Genomic DNA, 19,474 nt, shown 5'->3' with positions numbered 1-19,474 from the left:
GAGAAGGAAATCAGTTTTCTCCAGAGCTATGCCTCCTGCTACACTGGCAATGCCCCCAGGGAACAGCTCCACATTCATATGCATGTGGGCAGCATGAACTAGATTCAGTGGGTCACGATGAATGTAAAAGAACATGAAATTGAGATATGGATGCAGATATGATCTGGGAGGTGACAGAGGGGAGAGTGGGGTTGAATGGGGTCACAATACACTATAAATATATATATGAAATTCTCAAAGAATATATGTTTCAAAAATCCAAGCTGAACAAAATCATGCAAGGGTGCCTTTATTAAGCAATGCATTCTAATTACAGCTGGGCATTTCATTTGACATGTAGGCATGGTATTCTAGAAACCACAACACTCAGGGGATAACTACAGGAACAGAGCAGCTTACTTTGCACTTACTATCATGTTGAGTAATTCAAGGAGTCACTGAGGTAAGAGTTTAAATCAGGACTGGTCCTCCTTACCAAATGAATAATCTAGACAAGCAGCTACAGTGGAGAGCAGCGATCATGATAGAGCTGCAGAGAGCTTGCACCTAAATCTGTCTGGGATAAGAATTGGGGTCACATGTTAGAAGGCTAATGATTCTTTCAGGTTACGCTACATGTTTTCTTTGCATGAGGTTAATGCCAATGAATCATTTATGTTTACGAAATCATCAGAAGAAGAAACTATAGTCGAACACCACTGCACTAGTGTGTGGTCACTGTGGAGAGGTTCTCCTCACTCTGCTGGCTTCTTTATGAATTCTTCTGAGATATTTTCATTGCAACTGTCTTGAGCTCAGTGTATTCATAAACACCTTCTTCACCCCTAGAAAGGAAATAAAAATTGCTGGTAAATATGATTCTGCATTGCAGTCAAATGCAATTCCTCATAATTCGGTGCAAGTTTTTTCTGGCTTATCTGACTAGGGACGATGTTTACTGATCCTGGGCCAACTGTATATCCAATCTTTGTTGTTGAAATTTGATTTGTTGGTTTTGGTTTTGGTTTGTTTGGGTGTTTTGTTTTGTTTTGTTTTGTTTTGTTTTGTTTTGTTTTGTTTTGAAAGAAACTAAAGATTGTCCTGATTCAGGCTTTTCAGATTTTAGCAGATATTGGTTTTCTCTATTATTCAATATTCTACAATACACTTAAAGTTTTTTTCAGGCCAACCCCAGGTGATTAGAGCTGAGCCAAGTCTCTCTGTGAGTACCACAGTAACTTATTAGGGTTTTACCTGAAGCCAGTTTTGGAAATTATGCTTTGTTTCCACCTGGTGGGTGATTTAAGTCAGAAAGTTTGCACTCAGTTGCAGTCTGCATTGTTTGGATAAGATCAGATGACATGTACAAAAGACTCTCCTTGGGGTCATAAACTCTACACATGCGTAGGTTTGCAAGGGTGCTGGGTCGGTATCTCTCTACCAGCCCTTCTCCTGATTCTGCTGTGCATAGAAAAAATGTTTTATTCTCCTGAGATATCAATGATCCTTTAATATTGCTTATTTTTGTATATAAATTGAAGGTCTTAAAAATACCTCTTAAAAATCTCAATGGCATGTTTTTCATCATAATTGAAGGGCTTGACTAAGTTGACTAAAGTCCATTAAAATGTAGTGTTTTAATAAATGTGTAAATGTCAAAGAGGCAGGCAAATTAGGCCATAATTTTGACCAAGTTGCTTTCCATTGTATTTGGGTTACTGGACACTCTCAGGAGACTTATAACTGTGTTGTCACATTGAGGCTGACCTAAGTCAACTTCCCCTGAAATACCGTATGTGGATTATTTGAATCCAGACCACAAGAGCATCTATCTGTTTACATTTCTCCTGAGCTAAGAACAGTGTATGTTACTATCTCTGGCTTCTAAACCTTCTCTATACAAATCCCCTGGGCTATTCATCACATGTTGACCCTGATTCAGCTTATCTGGATGAGCTCAAGGGAACATTTCTAGTAATCCTGCACATCACAGTCGTACCCCTGAGGAGAGTCCACACAGTGCATGAAACAGTATGAGACTAAGCTATGTCTGCCTCTTCTGTGCCAAGAAATATGCCTTAATGAAGGTTCAGAGAAATGTTTGCTAAATTGACTTGACAAGTACAATCAAGGAAATAAAGATTCACCGGAATTCACTACTTGAGGCCCTTTGGGAACCTTACTTCTAAATTTCTTAATTCTGTTTCTCTGCCTTTGAGAATGAATAATATTCTGACTCTTGGAAAGAGTCATTAGAAGTAATCGCCTCAGTAATTCTCTATAGACATTTTGCAGGAAATGCTTTATTTAGCAGATACGTCATAGCTCATAGGTAGACTTCACCTGTAGCATATCAGGTTGAGGTAAGGCAACCCTCATTTATTTAAGAGGTACATTTGAATACCTAGAGTGTTTCAATATTTACTTACATGCATCTCAAGATCATGCTTACCCTTTTACCTACTTTCAGAAAATGTTTCTCAAATAGTTTCTATTCATATATAACACGGCAATGCTAAATGCAGCAACAATTTAGTACCAAAGTAGGGTACACAGCATGGCCCTTTATGGGCTGTAGGATCTCAATAAAGTAATTCCATCTGCTATTGATTTTCTGCACTTAGAGAGTACTTCCAAAATGTAAAATACTATTTGATACTAAAATAGGTGGAGTTTACCTAAGGTAGTGGAAATACACCAGGTTATCCTTTTCACAAAACTACGTGTTTATTGTAGTCTGAAATTTAACTTACAGTTCTCGGCCATTTCCAGACATCTTGAATCCACCAAAAGGACATTGGGCAGAGAAAGACAAATAGCAGTTCACCCTGAAACAGAGACGAGAAGGCTAGTTAGTACGAGTTTGGCCATCTTGACACTACAATGGCAAATCCAAAATGGTCTGAAATATGCCAACATAATGTTAAAAATGGATGCATTTTTGGAGCATTTCAAATTTTGTATTTTCTAACGTGGCATAAGCTGGGAAGGTTTTTCTAAAGTATTGAAGGTCTGCCTCCTACCTCTACTCTTCATTGTATGATCTTGGTAAGTTACTTAATCTCAGCAAGCTCCTGGGGTTTTATCACAAGTACGATTTGGGATAACTAATAGTAGCTGTCAAGTTAGAAAATGATGAATGTAAGAAATCCAGTGCAACTTTGAGCCAACGGTTGCTAACAGATGACTCTCACTTTGATAGAAGGAAAAGAGTCTTCAAGCTATCAAGAGGGTCAAGTACCACATGGTTGTGTCCCTTAGGGTGTTTTTCTGAGCCTGAGTTTCCTGAACTGGACTAAGCTAGAGAAGGAAGACAGCTCCTGCTTTTGCTGGGTCTGGGGGAAAGGGAGGTTTGATGAGACAGTGAAGAAACAGTCCAGGGAATAGGGTTGGCTGGGCAAAACAGCACTTTCAGAAGCAGACGCTGAGAAATTGTATTAAAATTAAGTTACAAAAGTCCAATAACAGACTAAAGGTGAGAGAGAGAAAAGGCTGGAGCAGAGAAATAATTTAGAGTTAACAGTATTTGCTGCCCTACAGAGGGCTTGAGTTGGTTCCCAGTACCCCATCTTATGGTTTACAACTGTCTAAGACTCCAGTTCAAGCAAATCTGATGGCCTCTTCTCGCTTCTACAAATACCAGGAGCTCACATGGTACAGAGACACACATGCAAGCAAAATACCCAATTTTTAAATATAGAGTTAAATAGCACCATGCCTACTGCAGCTACACAGGAGCAATAGGCCGCAGAGTGAAAAGTCTAAGGCTAATGTAGCCACAAAGTGAGTTCAAGGCCAGACTGAGCTACTGAGGTCCTGACTCATCTTAAAAAGCATAAGGCAGTCTAGGATAGAGCTCATAGATAGAGCATGTGCTCAGCTGATATAACACCTTAGGTTTGGTCTCAAATATGGCAAGTTGATAATAGCAACAACAACAACTTCTATAAGGTACCAATATACATTGTCTAATATGAAGTTGACTACAACAGAATTTCTCTTTCATCTCACATACTTATTGCAGAGTGCCAAGTGCCCTGAAATTATCTAACAATAAATATATTAAATAAATCAAAGAGCCATAAAATGGTCAATGCTTTACATTAGTGACTTTTTGAAAAGCTGGATGAGGATTATTTTAGTCAGATAATTTCTATGAAAATTCAAATCTAAAGCAGGTCAAGTCAGCTTGTCCACGTGGCTGATACAGGAAGGGCACGTTTTAATTCTCAGCACTTACCATACTATCCCTGCCTGCAGAGCGGAAGACACAGTTACGGCTCTATCCAGGTCTTTCGTGAAGACTCCTGCTGCTAGGCCATAGTTAGTATTGTTTGCTCTCTTGATCACATCGTCCATGGACTTAAACTTCATGATCTGTTGCACGGGTCCAAATATCTACCCAAGAGTGACACAAAAATAGGTCAACGTTTGATACACTACATATGCTTGCGCTAAAACCATTCTACACTGGCGAAGGTGCTGTCCCTCATCTTAGACCTACAGGTCAGAATCAAGACACGTGGCCTTGCCAGTGACTATGGACATTGGTTGTGCTCATGTGTAACATTTTATATGAAGCAGATGCCAATTGTTTAGTATCATGTATTCTTACATGCTGTGACAGAGCTGCCCAAAATCTAAGTAAGCACTGATCATCAAATTGCTAACTGCATCATTTCCTTCTAAACATGTTAAAATTTCACTCCAGTTTTCGTCATTGCTCAAGACAACAAGACCAAGAAAGCGGTCTTTTGCTCTAAGAGTAATAAGTAGACAATGATAGAAGACAGTGTTTATGCTTTAAATACCAGGGTATCACTTATTTAAATATAATTTATTTTATTGGGCTACTTTTATCATTATAAAAGTTATCTAAACGGCACATATCACAAGTTTTCCCTCAGATTCTACCAGTAACGCAATCGTATACGGCATTGCCAATGAACAAATAAATAAAAGACTTATTACTGGAAATCTAACTGCAGAACCATCCTATACTAATCAAATTGGAGGTCTTTTCCAGGACCTAGAGTCCCAGAACAGGGAACAACAGTCACAGTTTGTCTAATCCAGTGTGCACTGGTCTTTCCTTACTGCTGGAATCTAGTCAGGAAAGGTCACACACAACTCAGTCTAGATCTCACCGCAACCCCCAGACAAGAGGAAACACCTGGATTTTCTCTAGATCTGAAACTTCTGTACTTTGACAAGATAATTACCAAAATTAAATGTAAAAAAAAAAAAAGTCTTATCTGAGTACCAGTACAATTTCCTGGGAAATGAGAACATGGATTGGCAAAAACTCTCAGACATCAAGTAGTTTTCTGATTCCCAGTCTATCTGAGTGGTATGGGGCAGTTAGTGGCCACTCCCTGCAGACTCGGGGCAGATCCTGGGGTTCTACACTCCATCATGACCCTGCACGGGGGAAGCATGACCGTGTGAACATTGCAAATGGGAAGCAGGTAGAGCAGGGCTGAGCAGGTTTGCTCAGAGCTGCATCAGCTTAGCAGACGCAGTGTAGGCTCCAGGCGCCTATTTCAAAGCAGCAAAAGAGATATTCTAATGAGTACATTATAGGAGCACAATAAATGTTTCCTTGAATGGAGATTATTTTTGGCTTTATTGTCTTTCTTACCCACGTTAATCAAGGTCTACAAGAACAATAGCTCTAATCAAAGAAGAACTGGCCAATAAGAAAAGGAATTCAAATGCAGTTGAGGAGTGAATTTATGCAGATAACCTAAGTATGTTGGATGAGGCACATACATATGATTTTTGTTCTTTATATTTGTTTCCTCTCCTTGAAAAGCTAAATAGTCCCCTTTTCTCTTTATTTTTTCATATTATGGAAGGAAAGATAATAACTTCTCAGATCCTCTGCCATATCAGGAACATGAATATAAATTTATTGAAAGGGGAAATTATGATTGAGTGTAGTTGAGTCACTGTATCTTCTTATTGTGACATAGTACATGACACTTTTATTTTCCAGGGCCAATGCATGTAATATAAGTTGCATATAGTATCAGATCTCATAATCAGACTCATGAAATATATTAGTTACCATTTTAATCACACACTAGTTTCTCCAATTATACATTGAATGTCTGGGTACCATCTTTATTGATGCTACTTAGATTGTGCTCCCCAGGACTCGTCCTCACTTTCCCTACACAGGCAGGCCACACTGTCTCTGTGAGGTTAGGTTGATTTTTTAAATGTCTTTTTAAAACTGAGATCAGTTAGTACTTGTCCTTCTGTGCCCGGCACATGAAACCAAATATGTGCACACTTTTTCCTGATTTAACAAATGACATCATTATTTTTTATTCCCTTAAGGCTTTGAATGAAGCACTTATAAAAGCTGTTGGGGACTTATTCTGTGTTTGATACAAAAACTCTTTGTAGGCCCACTGGATTCCTTAACTGCTCGGTCTTGATCACCAATTACTTAAGACTTTATCATCAGTCATTTCAGTCTGTGTTTGTCAGAAACTTTTTGCAGGCCACTTGGATCCCTTACTGTCTAGCTTTGATCATTAAGCACTTCCTGGAAATGTTGGTCAAGTGGCCGAGGGCTTTAGGACAACGCATGGATTACACACACAGAACATGGCAAACATAAATAGAACCATGTGGAAGCTTTACCTCCTCTTTGGCAATGCGCATCTCATCAGTAACGTTGGAGAAGACCGTGGGCTGGACAAAGAAGCCTTTGTTGCCCCAGCGTCCACCACCACACTCCAGCTTGGCTCCGTCTTTCTTCCCACTCTCAATGAGATCAAGTATTTTATTGTGTTGTTCCTTGTCAATCTAATTGAAAGAAACCACAGGAGAAAAAGGGACAATAAAGATAACATTGTAAATGAAAGCTTCAAAATGCCAGGATAGTCAAAAGCAATGACAGACATTCATTTCATTCTTCGGTATGTTTTCTTTCTCCTGAATTTTCAGAAAAGAAAACTTTAAAGGTATTTAAATTTAGTATAGTTACGTAAAAATAGAGATTGGTGACATGGGATCATATAAAGCTTTCATACAACTGTTTTTATTCACTTTGGAAGAAAAGTATTTGTTAATAATTGAGCATGTTAGTCAGGGATCTTAGTCTTGTGTGAAAAAAAAAAGGAGTGACACGAGAAAGAGGAGTTTGACTTATATGCAGTGGGTGTGTCACTCAAGAAACAGATGCTTTTAACTGTAGGAGACCTCTCTTCTTAAGAGCTGGAGTCTTTGCATCTCTAAGGCATCCATGACCTGCCTGGCATCCCTTTGGGTACCATAGTTTGGGACCATCCTTAGTTCAGCTCAGTAGGCTGCATCCCTGCTGCTAATACTCTGCTTATCCTCTTTGTGCTTCAAAAGATAAACTACATCTAAGCGTATGGCAGTTGCCATGAATGTGCCATATTTTAACTAATATTTTACAGAAGAAAGAGTAAAAAGGAGGTCAGAGTTCTGTTTGGAGATATCAGACTATCCCAGCTCTCCCCCACACTGCATTGGAATGTGGGATCTGCCTGGTATCTCAGCTTTCTTATAAGGAAGTGGGTAAATGATTATCTCTTGGATCTCACGCTGTTGTTGAGAACAGCCTATCTGAGGTGTGGCTGCTGGCACACTAAGAAAAACATGGATAAAAGCACTAAGAATTGGATCAGGTTTTTGCCTATTCAACATGTCTCTTGTCTTGACTTGAAAATGGCATTCTTCATATTCCTGGACTCTGCCAATCTCCTCAGTCTTTTGAGGATCAGAAGAAATTCCATGGCATGCCTTCGAACTACACTTGACTCAGTTTCAACATGCAGACAGACTAACTGCAAGCCAAAATCAGTTATAATTCTAGACACTTTGGCACAGCATGTGGCACCGTGTTGCTACAAAATCTCCTGTGCACGTCACTGACAGGGATATTCCCTAAAGAAAATATCTTCATTTCTGGTCTATTATGGAATTCCAATGGTTGGTTTAAAGTGGGGGACAATGGTATTGCTACACATTGGTTAATGTAACAGGACTAAGGGGTATTGTTTTTAAGTATGCTCAATGAGAACAAGCTCAGTATGGGGTGTATGGTATTAGGTTGACTTCTTTATCAATCTCTGGCCCCATTGTGTGTGGCAGAGGCTTTTATGTCCAGGAAATCCCATAGGTCATGATGTTGCTGTAATGGTATCAAAATACATTTCTTTATTTTTATTAAATATTTTTACATATATATTTATATTATTACACATGTTTACAATAAACTACCTACAGCAAGAACCATGACAAAAATCAGGAATTATAAAAATGTAACATACTTAGTGTTTTGGCTATTTGTATTTGGTAACCTTGAAGGAAATATCTTTTCAATCTTGGTGTGTCTAAAATTCTGAATGTAAATCAATAGCTATCATATCTCATCATTATCAAAATATATTTTTTAATTCTTTGAATATGAAAATGTTCTGATTCCTTAGATTTTGGTGTGTTACAAAATCAGATAAACCCAAGAAACACAAGCATATCTGTGGAAAACACATGTTTGGCAACCACAGTCCAACAAGGTCATTAAATTATTAAATTTAAATATATTAGGTTGGCACATCTACAATACAACCCCTACACTATGGCTTGGGGAACGTTATGAATTAGGAGCTATAAATTTTATAAATGCCAGAGAATCAGGATGTCTGCTGAGAGAGATGGTCTTCTATATATTGCAGGGAGGATGTGCCCATGAAATCTCAGCACTATGGTCACCTAAGCAAAACCTACACCATCATGAAAGCAGTTAACAGATCGACACAGGTACAAAAAAAAACTCACAAGACCCTATGCCAAAGGAAGAGTTACAGGAAATTAATAGCTGGTAACAGAGCAAATCAATTTTTCCAAAGAGGAATCACTGACAAGTTATCCAGTCCCAAGCAGTAAACCCTCAACACATACACATATAAGACACACCAAATGCCCTCAGCAGGTGATATTTTACATGAAATGTAGATACATGTGCAGTATTAATTAATAAAGAAGATGCCATTAACTTGAGAAGGAATGGGGAAGGGGGATAAAAAAGGAGATGAATGGGGAGAAGAAGGAGGAGTGGAAATGCCTCACACAAAATTCTCAAAATTTTAAATTATAAAAACCTTCATAGTTGAGTGGAGAGTGGGGTCTGACTTTCACACGAACTCTGGCACCCCGTATTTGACCACGTCCCCTGGATGGGGAGGCCTGGTGGCACTCAGAGGAAGGATAGCAGGCTACCAAGATGAGACTTGATACCCTATGAGCATATACAGGGGGAAGAGGTCCCCCTCAGTCACAGTCTTAGAGGAGGGGAGTAAGGGCACAATGGGAGGGAGGGAGGAATGGGAGGATACAAGGGATGGGATAACAATTGAGATGTAATATGAATAAATTAATAAAATATATTTTTAAAAACATTATTTCTAAGATGAGAAGCTAATTGCAATCATGCATAAAGGCATTTAGTTGCTATTTATTTAATAGACACTTATGAAAGTACAGCTGTAATGGGTCATTTGTAACCGCAGGTTTTCCTCCCCATGCCCCAGTTCCCAAAATAACAACTATGAGACATTATCATTTATAAATACATGCTTAGGCCATAAACTTTGGCTCATTTCTGACTAGCTCATAACTTTAATTAACCCTTTATTCTATTCTATGTGTGCCACATGGTAATTACCTCTCCTCAGTTCTTTTTCAGAGTCAGGGCAAATCTTTTTCCTCTCACTCTATCCCAGAGTCTCTGTCTCTGTCTCTGTCTCTCTGTCTCTCTGTTTCTGTCTCTCTCTGTCTTCTCTCTCTCTCTCTCTCTCTCTCTCTCTCTCTCTCTCTCTCTCTCTCTCTCTCTCCAGAACTCCTACGTCTTTATCCTCCTTATTTACTGCCTCAGCTAACAGGCGATCCGCTTTTTAGCTTTTTATTAAACAATCAGATATCATTGGAGAGCAAAGTTTGCACAACATTGATCTATGTACATGACAATGTCCATAGCAGGACTGCAAACATTTCAGGCAACAGAAATCAGCATCTGAATACACAGTGCACCAGACCAACCCCCAACATACTCAGTGTGTGTGTGTGTGTGTATGTGTGTGTGTGTGTGTGTGTGTGTGAAGTCAAATGGAAATACTTTATAAATGAAGAAATCTATCCCTATATGAACACTAATAAGTAATATAAAATAAGTAACACACCTATTATAACCACTGCAAAACTCAAATACATTAAATTGGTAATCTTTAAAAAAAAGAATCCCCAAAATTGTAAAAAAAAAAAAAAAAAGCGTAATTTCCCTATACATATATGCATGTATATTTACATATATGAATATATATATGGCCTTCATTTCCTTCATATATATTTGGTTGTGCTTCAATATCAATTCCTAAACTCTGTTTAAAAGACTTGGTGATTCAGCAAACAGTGAATGAGATGCTAGGCAGGAGCTTGGTCAATGTACGTCTCTTCCCATAAAGTTCTTTTTTATTATGGGAAAAGAGAGAGGGAGGGGGAAAATTAAACATCAAGACACACTTGTGTTGGCCAGTATCCCATCACACCTGTCTCCTCCACTCACAACATGCTTCGTGCCATAAGCAGCTGTGCACTCACCAAGAGGGAAGCCCCATGCAGATCAGCTAGGAAACAGTATTGCAGACTTTCAACACTACTGCTCAGGATTGTAAGCCTATTTTAATTTATTCCTCTGATAAATTAAAAGATTAAAATTCAGTTTTTGAGTATATTGATTTCCTTCCTGGTGAAGAAAAATATTGACCCTTGTTTAGTTTTAAGTATTACAGATCCTCACTGCTTCTCTTTTTCCTTACTGTGCGCTAAATATGTACCTACCCGTCCTCAGTCTAGCATCTGTCTGTCTACCACTCATCTCCTCTCCCTGTTGTCTTCTCTCCCATATATATATATATATAATGATAAAAGCATTTTATGTTTTTGTAGAAAAACCAACAAGAATCAATAACAACAAAAACACTCAGAATTATACATTTTCTAGACTACGAGAAACTTAAATAGATATTTGAAAAATTACCAAATGTGATAAAAATCAATAGCTACTTCCATATAATCTCTGAACCCAATGGTAAAAAAAAAAAATACAATGATATTGAAACAAAACAATAGTTTCCTCACTTGAATTCGATCTTATGGTTTGGGGGTTTCAATACTTGGCATTGTTTTTCCTAAGATTTTTCTACTTGCATATTTGTGTTAAGTAGATAATTCCAAGACCTCCTTCCAAGTTAAATAAATCCAGAGAAACCACTGAACACGTTTTCTATAGGCTTTGTTAAGCTCCTCTCTCAGGATATAGCTGATAGCAGTGTCCTCTAAATTTTTATTAGCTGAAATTGGTTTATGCTTATTAACTAATTCAAGAATGAAGTTTGGTTCCACCTCACCAAGGAAGTACACTGTATCATACCTAATGTAAAACATGACAGCTCCAAAGTCAATGTCCAGTCGCTAGAGCACAGATCTCAGGAGCAACTGTACTGGCACTTGGTGACAGTAAGCTCCTTGTTGGGATGTTTTCCTATTCACTGTGGGGTGTTCAGCAGCATCTCTTCATCTGCTCACTAGATGCATGTGGACCCACACCGCCCCAGCTTGTTATAACAGCTTAACCTGTCCCCAGATAAGGCCAGTGTCCCTGATGGTGCAGGGAGTTAAATGGCCAATACAAAGCAGAATGATGTCTTTGCTGTTGGAAGTTAGATTCTTTAAATCATCAGATGAAGATAATATCAGCTAATTATGGGCATGAATAAGAAGTTAATCTTAGTCAGTCAAAATTAAGCCAAAGTGCTCGCCTTTATGATTTTACTCACCTGAGGACCTTGACTTATTCCTGAGTTCAGAGGATTTCCAAGAACGTATTTCTTGGCCCGTTCAACACTCCGCCTCACAAACTCATCATAAATTGACTCCTCAACGAAAAGCCTGGATGCTGCAACGCATAACTGACCCTGGTGGAAGAACACTCCTTGGTGTGCAAACTCAACAGCAGCGTCCACTGCAAAGGAAACATTCACAGGAGGAAAGAAACGTTTTCTAAAGCAAATACACACACATGTATATATTTCTCATATGCAATATGGGAGTACAAAAAAATAATATATCATCTGATCAGACATAGTCTTACTATATTCTACCACTTAGAAGCCAGGTAACAACTTAGACTTGTTGATCCTTTATTTACCATAAAAATTATAACAACAAAAGGAATCTCAAAAGGCAGTGTCTGCTATGGCTTCTGAAGAATGTAGATTTGATTATAAAATCAAATATCATTGCAAATAATTCCTTCCATTTTTATTCCTCAGACAATTGTACTTCTTTTAGGTGTCAAGTTTTAACTAGGTGACAATAAAAATATGAATTATCTTTTGCCTTTAATAATTTCATAACATTATTGAATATTTTGGCCAGTAAAAATAAAGTTATCTTTCTGAAAATGACATTCAGACAAACAAAACCCATTACATCAAAAACACATCATGGTTTCTAGATGCAGTCTATTTATACTACCTCAGACCTGACAGTGGGGAGTAGCAATCTATTCCAATCCAGGACAAAATCTCAACTGTGATTTACCTACTGTTTTCTATATGAGTAATTTAAAAGATTCCCAGAGTCACCATGGATTCCAGGCGACGGTACGACGTCACCAGGCATCAGGAGGAAGAAGGTGAGATGCTAGCTGAGAACTTGTACTCACAGTCAGCATCCGCGAACACGATGCAAGGGCTCTTTCCCCCAAGCTCCAGGGTGACCCTCTTCAGGTTGCTTTTCCCTGCAGCTTCTTTGATTAGTTTGCCAACCTGAAACCAAACACAGCTCAGTGGTTTAAGAGGACTGCCTCCTCTTCCAAAGGTCCTGTGTTCAATTCCCAGCAACCACATGGTGGCTCACAACCCCCTATTCTGAGATCTGGTGTCCTCTTCTGGCGTGCAAGCTCACATGCAGGCAGGACACTGTATAATAAATAAATAAATCTTAAAAAAAAAGAAAGAAAGAAACCAAACACAGCAAAGGAGGAGGGTTAGTGGGCTCTGGTGTACATAGCATCATTCAATGCTTCCAACTTAGAGGATGTTTGCAGCACCATTTAATTTTATTTGGAAGAAGGATTAAGTGGTGTTAGTCAAGATTTGGCACCTTCTGGTATCAAAGCCCTCATCATCAAGCCTGAAAACACAAATCAGAAAATGCTCAGAGTAGGAGAGCAGATACGGCCACTGTGAGAGCTGACTTCCTGTGTGGGCAGACAAAAGGTTATTTTTCTCATTTTCACCAGAACTTCCTCTCTTATTTGATGAGGAGTACTCAGCAACACTGTGGGTATTGATTGATATTTCATCCCTCTAGTGACATTCAGGGATCTCTGTCCACCCAAGCTAGCTATCTCTCCAGCCTGGACTGCTTCCAGGTTGGTCTTTTATTTGGCATCATCTCTCAGCATAGAACCTCCTTAACCCCTTCTCTGATGACTCCAGATGGGCGCGATTCTCTCCTCCATGTGCCCCACCCCCATCTCCTGAACAGGCACACGAAGATGTACCTGAGTTAGCCTCAAATGGTGTCATGAATATTTGTATAAATCTTCCAAATACACAGTCACCATCTATTTCCCTATTTATAACAGTGGGCTCACCAGCCGCCCTCTACCTACCCTACTACGTTTCACCTTCTCAAACACACGCGGCTTTGCACACAGGATGCAGAGAAAAGAGAGACCAGCTCTGAGCTCTGTGCTCTTACTACACTTAGCTGGAATTCCACCATTCTCATGACTTCTTCAATTCTAGTTGCTTCTTTGAAGAAAAATATATTGCTTTTTGTTGTTGTTGTTGTTGTTTTCTCTTTAGACCCTTTCCTGTCTATAATATTATCTATCATCATTTTTGGTTTTGACTTCTGAATCCTGTTTTAATTATTACTGATATATATATATATATCACTGATATATATATATATATATATATATATATATATATATATATATATAGAGAGAGAGAGAGAGAGAGAGAGAGAGCACAATAAGCTGAAGTGGTCTTTACTTTCTCTTGTAGAGGCAACCACTTTATATTTTTTTCTGTCTCTCTTTTCCTATGCCACATGCTGGAATGTAATGAAAGGTTTTTATTTTATCAGAACAATGAGATAATATTCAAGTCTATGTGGAGACTGAAGTGCTATTGTGCACTAGACAATAAAAATATTAATTTGCTCAGATTTTCAGTTTTTAAATACTTATAAATAAATTTACCTCTAAAATTAAAGCAGCAACAATAAACAAATAATAGACACACTTAGGGAAACCTGGACTGAAATTCAAAATTATACTCAGTTATTTTTTTCACAGTTCCTTTTCCCTCCTCCCTTCCTTTCTGCATCATTGCCTTTCTTTTTCTTCTTATTTTGTCTTTTCTTTCATTTTCTAAGAGTATCTGCCTATGCAGCTTAGCCTGGCCTCCACCTTAGGGTCCTCTGGCTTCCACCTCTCAACTGCTCAGAGACCTGATGGAGTCCACTGTGTCCAACTATTACAGCATATTCCTTACGACCATTTTCACCTAAAGACAACTAAGAAGTTTATATTTTCTAGATAACAAATTCTCATATCTTTTTTCCACTTATTTTTTAAATATAAGTTTACTCTAAAAAGTCGGCTGTCATAGCTAGCTAACTTTTATCTCGGGGAAGGGAAAGTATTAGAAATTTTTTTCTAAATACTACAGATGATAACTACTGATAAAAACTCCAGATGTGGCTGGAGATCTGTTTAAATGTATGTGAATGGCATTAAAAGCTTTGGTAGAACGGATCTCCTTGTTACTGTGACCATGAGAGAAGCTATCTCTGCCTCTTACATATTTGCCAGGATCTCTAAGCTAACAAGTCAACTGGACACTTAAAGAAACAAGCAAAAAGTTAGGGTCCCATGTGGGTTTTTCTTGGACTAACACTATTCACTGTGGTTTCTAAAAACACGTTGCTATTGTTTGTTGGTTTGTTTGTTTTTCAGTATTAACTCACAAGCAGCTGTGCATCAAGAAAGTCTTTGAGGCTAACCAGACAAGGGAGGGAGAGGAGCCTCTTGGCAAGGACATTGATGCACATGGTTGCAGATCTCAGGCAATGAGAACACAGACGGGAAGACTTTTGATTCATGATTGCCTCAGACCTAAAGATATGGCATCAGGGCAGTGCAGGAACAATGCAAGTCAGGGAGGAGAAGCTTGTGCCCATCTATACACAAGCCAAAGCCTCGGGAAGAGAAAGATAAAAGACAAATCAGGAGGAGAAAGGGCACAGGGACACGCCTCCTAAATTAATGTGGGAAAGTAAAAGAGTGAGAAGAGGTAGCAGAAACTGGGGGTGTTTCACAAACACACGATGAGGCCGGGACTGAGTTCTCGGCAGCGGGAGAAGTGTCTTACTTTTATAGTGCGATGCTGAGTAAGGCAGACATTGCAGCTCATGTGCTTTTCAACTAGAGAACTTCAAAGTGGAGCAAGATTCTTCTGTTTTCTGAGACACGCCCCTCCTATTTGAACCCAGAGGTCACCTAGTCTAATTTCATTTCTTTTTCTGAAGATATGGGCACGGGGATGGCATTTACAGGAGTAACAAGTGGCACCGATCTGAGGACTAGTTAAGAAAAGCTGCACAAAGCTGCAGCCGGGCTCAAGGAACACCAGCCTCTCTGGTGGAAGAGTAGAGAAGTGTCCCTGGGCTATGGGCCCAGAAATGCCCTTCACACCTTCTTGCATAGCCCGTGGGATTCTGGGATTCTTCTGCCCTCCCTGTTCCATCTGTGCTAGCAGCCTCCCCTTATGCACCTCCATAGCTAAAGTTATCAGCATGTCTTAGATTCCCTCAAGTATTTTTCAAAGGAAATCATGAATGTGTGGCTGGTTTTACCCACCTCAATCTGAGATTTACAAAAAACACTTTTTTTTACTGTCTATGAAAAACAAATACACATTGACATACATATACACACATACACATTTGAAAAGGTTTAAAAAAAAATCAATGTCCAATTATTTCAGTTCCCTGTGAACTTTTAAACGACTTTGATGTAGCCAACTGCAATTATAAATAATTTCTTCCCAGTCTTAAAGTAGTTGGAAATAAAATCATTCCTTAAAACATTGAACAAGTTCCATGTTTGGGTGAGTTTTCCTGAGGTCTTGGTGCCTTCAACAGAACTTTGTAAGTGTCCAGTCACCTTCTCCATCATACCTGTTTCTCATGTTGGCCGTTTCGTTAGACTCATGCTTGCTCACTTTTCATCCCATGCCAATGAGGGATGCAATGTTCTTTCTGTGGAACAGCTAATAATAGCACCTCGCAGCGTGACTCAAACATAGCTTTGCTTGAAACAGCATAATATCTACATATTCTTTTGTTTGTGACAAAAACTCATCCAATCCCCAGAGTTATATATTCCACACCTCTTCCCCTAGTCTGCTCTCTCCCCTTGCTGAGTCTTGTTATGGCTTGTGGCTGTGGCTGGATCCTGTTCTTCAGCTGTATGTGTCTTCACAGTAAAGCCAGCCACACTGAGAACTGAGGCCAGCCAGAAGGAATAGGCAAAGAGGCAGAAACTGTCTCCCTCTTAGGATATGCTGGGTAGACAGTTCCCCCCAAAAAAGAACTACGGATAAGATGCTATGATTTAATTTTCTTAATCTAGAGACAGTAATTATATTGATTCTTACAAATCAACATGGTCCAATTTGTATTTTCTACCACACAGTTTACTAATCATCTGATAGCCCCAAAGGCTGTATTTCTCCTGAAACATGGTAGTGATTGCACTAAAAATCATTTACTATAATCTTTCTGAATTAGTAACAGGTACTTTCTTTTATCCCAAATTCATTTGCTTTTGTTTCATAACCATATTTAGAGTCTAGAATAAGTAACAACCATCAAAGCAACTATTTAAAAGAATGTGTTGGCTGAGAAACAGCTGCAGAGACCACACATCTACTTCTTAAAGGCAAGGACTTCTGAAAATGGCCTTACCTCTGTTGATCCTGTGAAGGCCACTTTGTTGATGTCCATGTGAGATGAGATGGCTGCCCCTGCAGTTGGTCCATAGCCAGGGACAACGTTCACCACACCAGGAGGAAATCCTGCCTGCAAGTTAAGAAGCAAGCAATTAACCTATCAAGAATTTATTTCATAAGAGACCAAAAGTGAAAGAGCCAGGCTGTTTGCTTATGCTCTTCTTGAAGGTCCTTTTGTGAGAAAACTCATCAAAGTGTTTTTGTTATTTATTCATTACTGCTTCTAATTTCTCATCCACAAGAAGATACCTCCAAGGGACATTATGTTCTAAGGACAAATCTATAATCACTGGTCTAATAGTAGCTATGATAAAACTCTGACAAAAATAAACTTTGGAAGGAAAGGGTTTGGCTGGGGGTGGGGGTTATAGGTTATAGTCCACCATTGAGGTAAGCCAAGGCAGGAACCTGGAGGCAGGAACTAAAGCACAGACCAAGAAGGAATGCTACTTATTGCCTTAACTTCTCTGGCTGGGTCCGTTATCTTTCTTATATAGCCCAGGCCCACTTGCCTAGGGAATAGCACTGCCCACAGTAGACTGGGCCTTACTACATCAGTAACCAATCAAGAAAATGTCCCATATGTTACAAAACAAGCATAATAAAAATTGGAAGGAAAAAAAAAAAAGAAAGAAAGAAAATGCCACCAAAGAAATAGCCACAGGCAAATCGGATAGAGATAGTTCTCAATTAAGATACCCTCTTTTTAGGTATGTGAAGTTGACAACAACATTGTGACAACTGAACATCTCTCTAAGATTTGGCTGTGTCAAATTTTATAAAAGGGCATGGTGGTGCACGCCTTTAGTCTCAGCACTTGGGGGGCAGAGGCAGGTGGATCTCTGTGAGTTCAAGGACAACCTGATCTACAAGGCGATTCCAGGACACCCAAGACTACAAGAGAAATCCTGCCTCACAAAACAATAACAAAATTATAACAGGAATTCAAATTGATAGAATATAGGAGTGTATGGTAAATTACCTATACAGAAAAATTGTTACCACCGGTAAAACTAGAAACATATTGGCACAGTATGTATATTGGCATAGTAGCCTCCAACCTTTAATGGTATTTAAATTAAAATAACTTTTAAAGAGTTTACAGAAGCAACCAGTCCAGTTTTAAGCTGGATGGTGCAGATATAGCTCAACATTTCAGCATTTGAAGTAAAAGTTGTATTGTCTTGTAAATTAAGTTCATGAGATTTGAACAACACAAGTCACAATTTACAAGGTGACTGGCTATAAGCCTCTGGTTGGTGTGGAGACACATTTGTACTGACTGACAGAAGTCCCAGTTCTGCCTATGGATAAGATATAAGTACACTAGACTCCTCCAGCACCGTGTCTGCCTGCATGTTGCCGTGCTTCCTGCTATGATGATAATAGACTAAACCTCTGAAACTGTAAACCAGCTCCAATTAAATGTTCTAGATAGGTAGACAGACAGACAGACAGACAGACAGATAGGTAAGTACCACCCCACAGCTCTGCTGCTTTCACCTGCGTGGCCAGGCAGGAGCCACATAGGAACAGCAAAGCTCACAGTCCATGTGAAGGAGGACCATAGGTCAACTGGGGACCATGCATTAGCCTGCGTGTTTAGGCTCAGGAAACTCACCTCTTTTATTAGAGACGCCATGTGAAGAGCAGTGAGAGGAGTTTGCTCAGCTGGTTTGACAATCACCGTGTTCCCACAGCAAAGGGCAGGGCCGATCTTCCAAATGAACATAATCAATGGACCATTCCACTAGAAAGTAAAATTGAACAATAGACTCTTCGGACCAGGAAAGAGCTGCCAAATTTAATCAAATCTGTTGTTTTAATTCTTTAAAAAAAAAAAAGTCAAGACAATATAAGAAAAATGTTACTGCATGGTTTCACATATAGGTAAGGATGTTATAAGTTCCTTGTGATTTAAAAGTGTGAAATTCTCTTCTTATTTCTCCTCAGAAGGCACTTATTGTATTTTAACAAATATTAAAATTGAGAAAAATTCAAATCCAGGATATTTTGTGCATATGTGTGCTACAGAGTGATATCAAGGCTTTAAACATGTTGGATGTGTTCTCCAAACCAGTAAATTAGGCTCAACTCATGATGGAGAACACTTTTTTTAAAAAAAAGGATGCTCACATCCAGAAGGTGAGTGCTTGACTTCAGATCCCTGCAAACCCACTGGTCTGCTATGAGATCTGTTACTCTTCTCTACTGAAGCACTCATCACCTGGAAGGAGTGAAAAAAATCCTCTCTGCTTTATAGATGTCCTCAGGATAAATCCAGAAATTCAGACCTGGGTCATGTACATGCCTGCCAAGCACACATGAGGCCAGGTTTAGATCCCCAGAACAGAACAAAACAG

At 39.0% G+C, this 19,474-nt stretch overlaps 1 protein-coding gene across 1 annotated transcript in view; it reads right to left on the bottom strand.

Annotated features, from left to right (window-relative positions):
* Positions 1 to 259: 259 nt before the first annotated feature.
* LOC311588687 (aldehyde dehydrogenase, cytosolic 1) overlaps positions 260 to 19,474 on the bottom strand; it is a 36,336-nt gene continuing 17,121 nt past the window's right edge. Inside the window, exons 6-13 of the mRNA XM_084766609.1 lie at positions 18,733 to 18,861; positions 17,068 to 17,181; positions 12,746 to 12,848; positions 11,856 to 12,040; positions 6,634 to 6,798; positions 4,220 to 4,377; positions 2,733 to 2,807; positions 260 to 824 (exon numbers count right to left, since the gene is read on the bottom strand). Coding sequence (XP_084622735.1) covers positions 752 to 824; positions 2,733 to 2,807; positions 4,220 to 4,377; positions 6,634 to 6,798; positions 11,856 to 12,040; positions 12,746 to 12,848; positions 17,068 to 17,181; positions 18,733 to 18,861 — 1,002 coding nt within the window. The 3' untranslated portion in view covers positions 260 to 751. The remainder of the gene's footprint in view (positions 825 to 2,732; positions 2,808 to 4,219; positions 4,378 to 6,633; positions 6,799 to 11,855; positions 12,041 to 12,745; positions 12,849 to 17,067; positions 17,182 to 18,732; positions 18,862 to 19,474) is intronic.

The sequence above is a fragment of the Acomys minous genome (genome assembly GCF_964271855.1).
Source record: "Acomys minous genome assembly, chromosome: 2".
NCBI lineage: Eukaryota > Metazoa > Chordata > Mammalia > Rodentia > Muridae > Acomys > Acomys minous.
The sequence above is the reverse complement of the archived record's forward strand: the minus strand, read 5'-3'. Positions and strand labels throughout refer to the sequence as shown.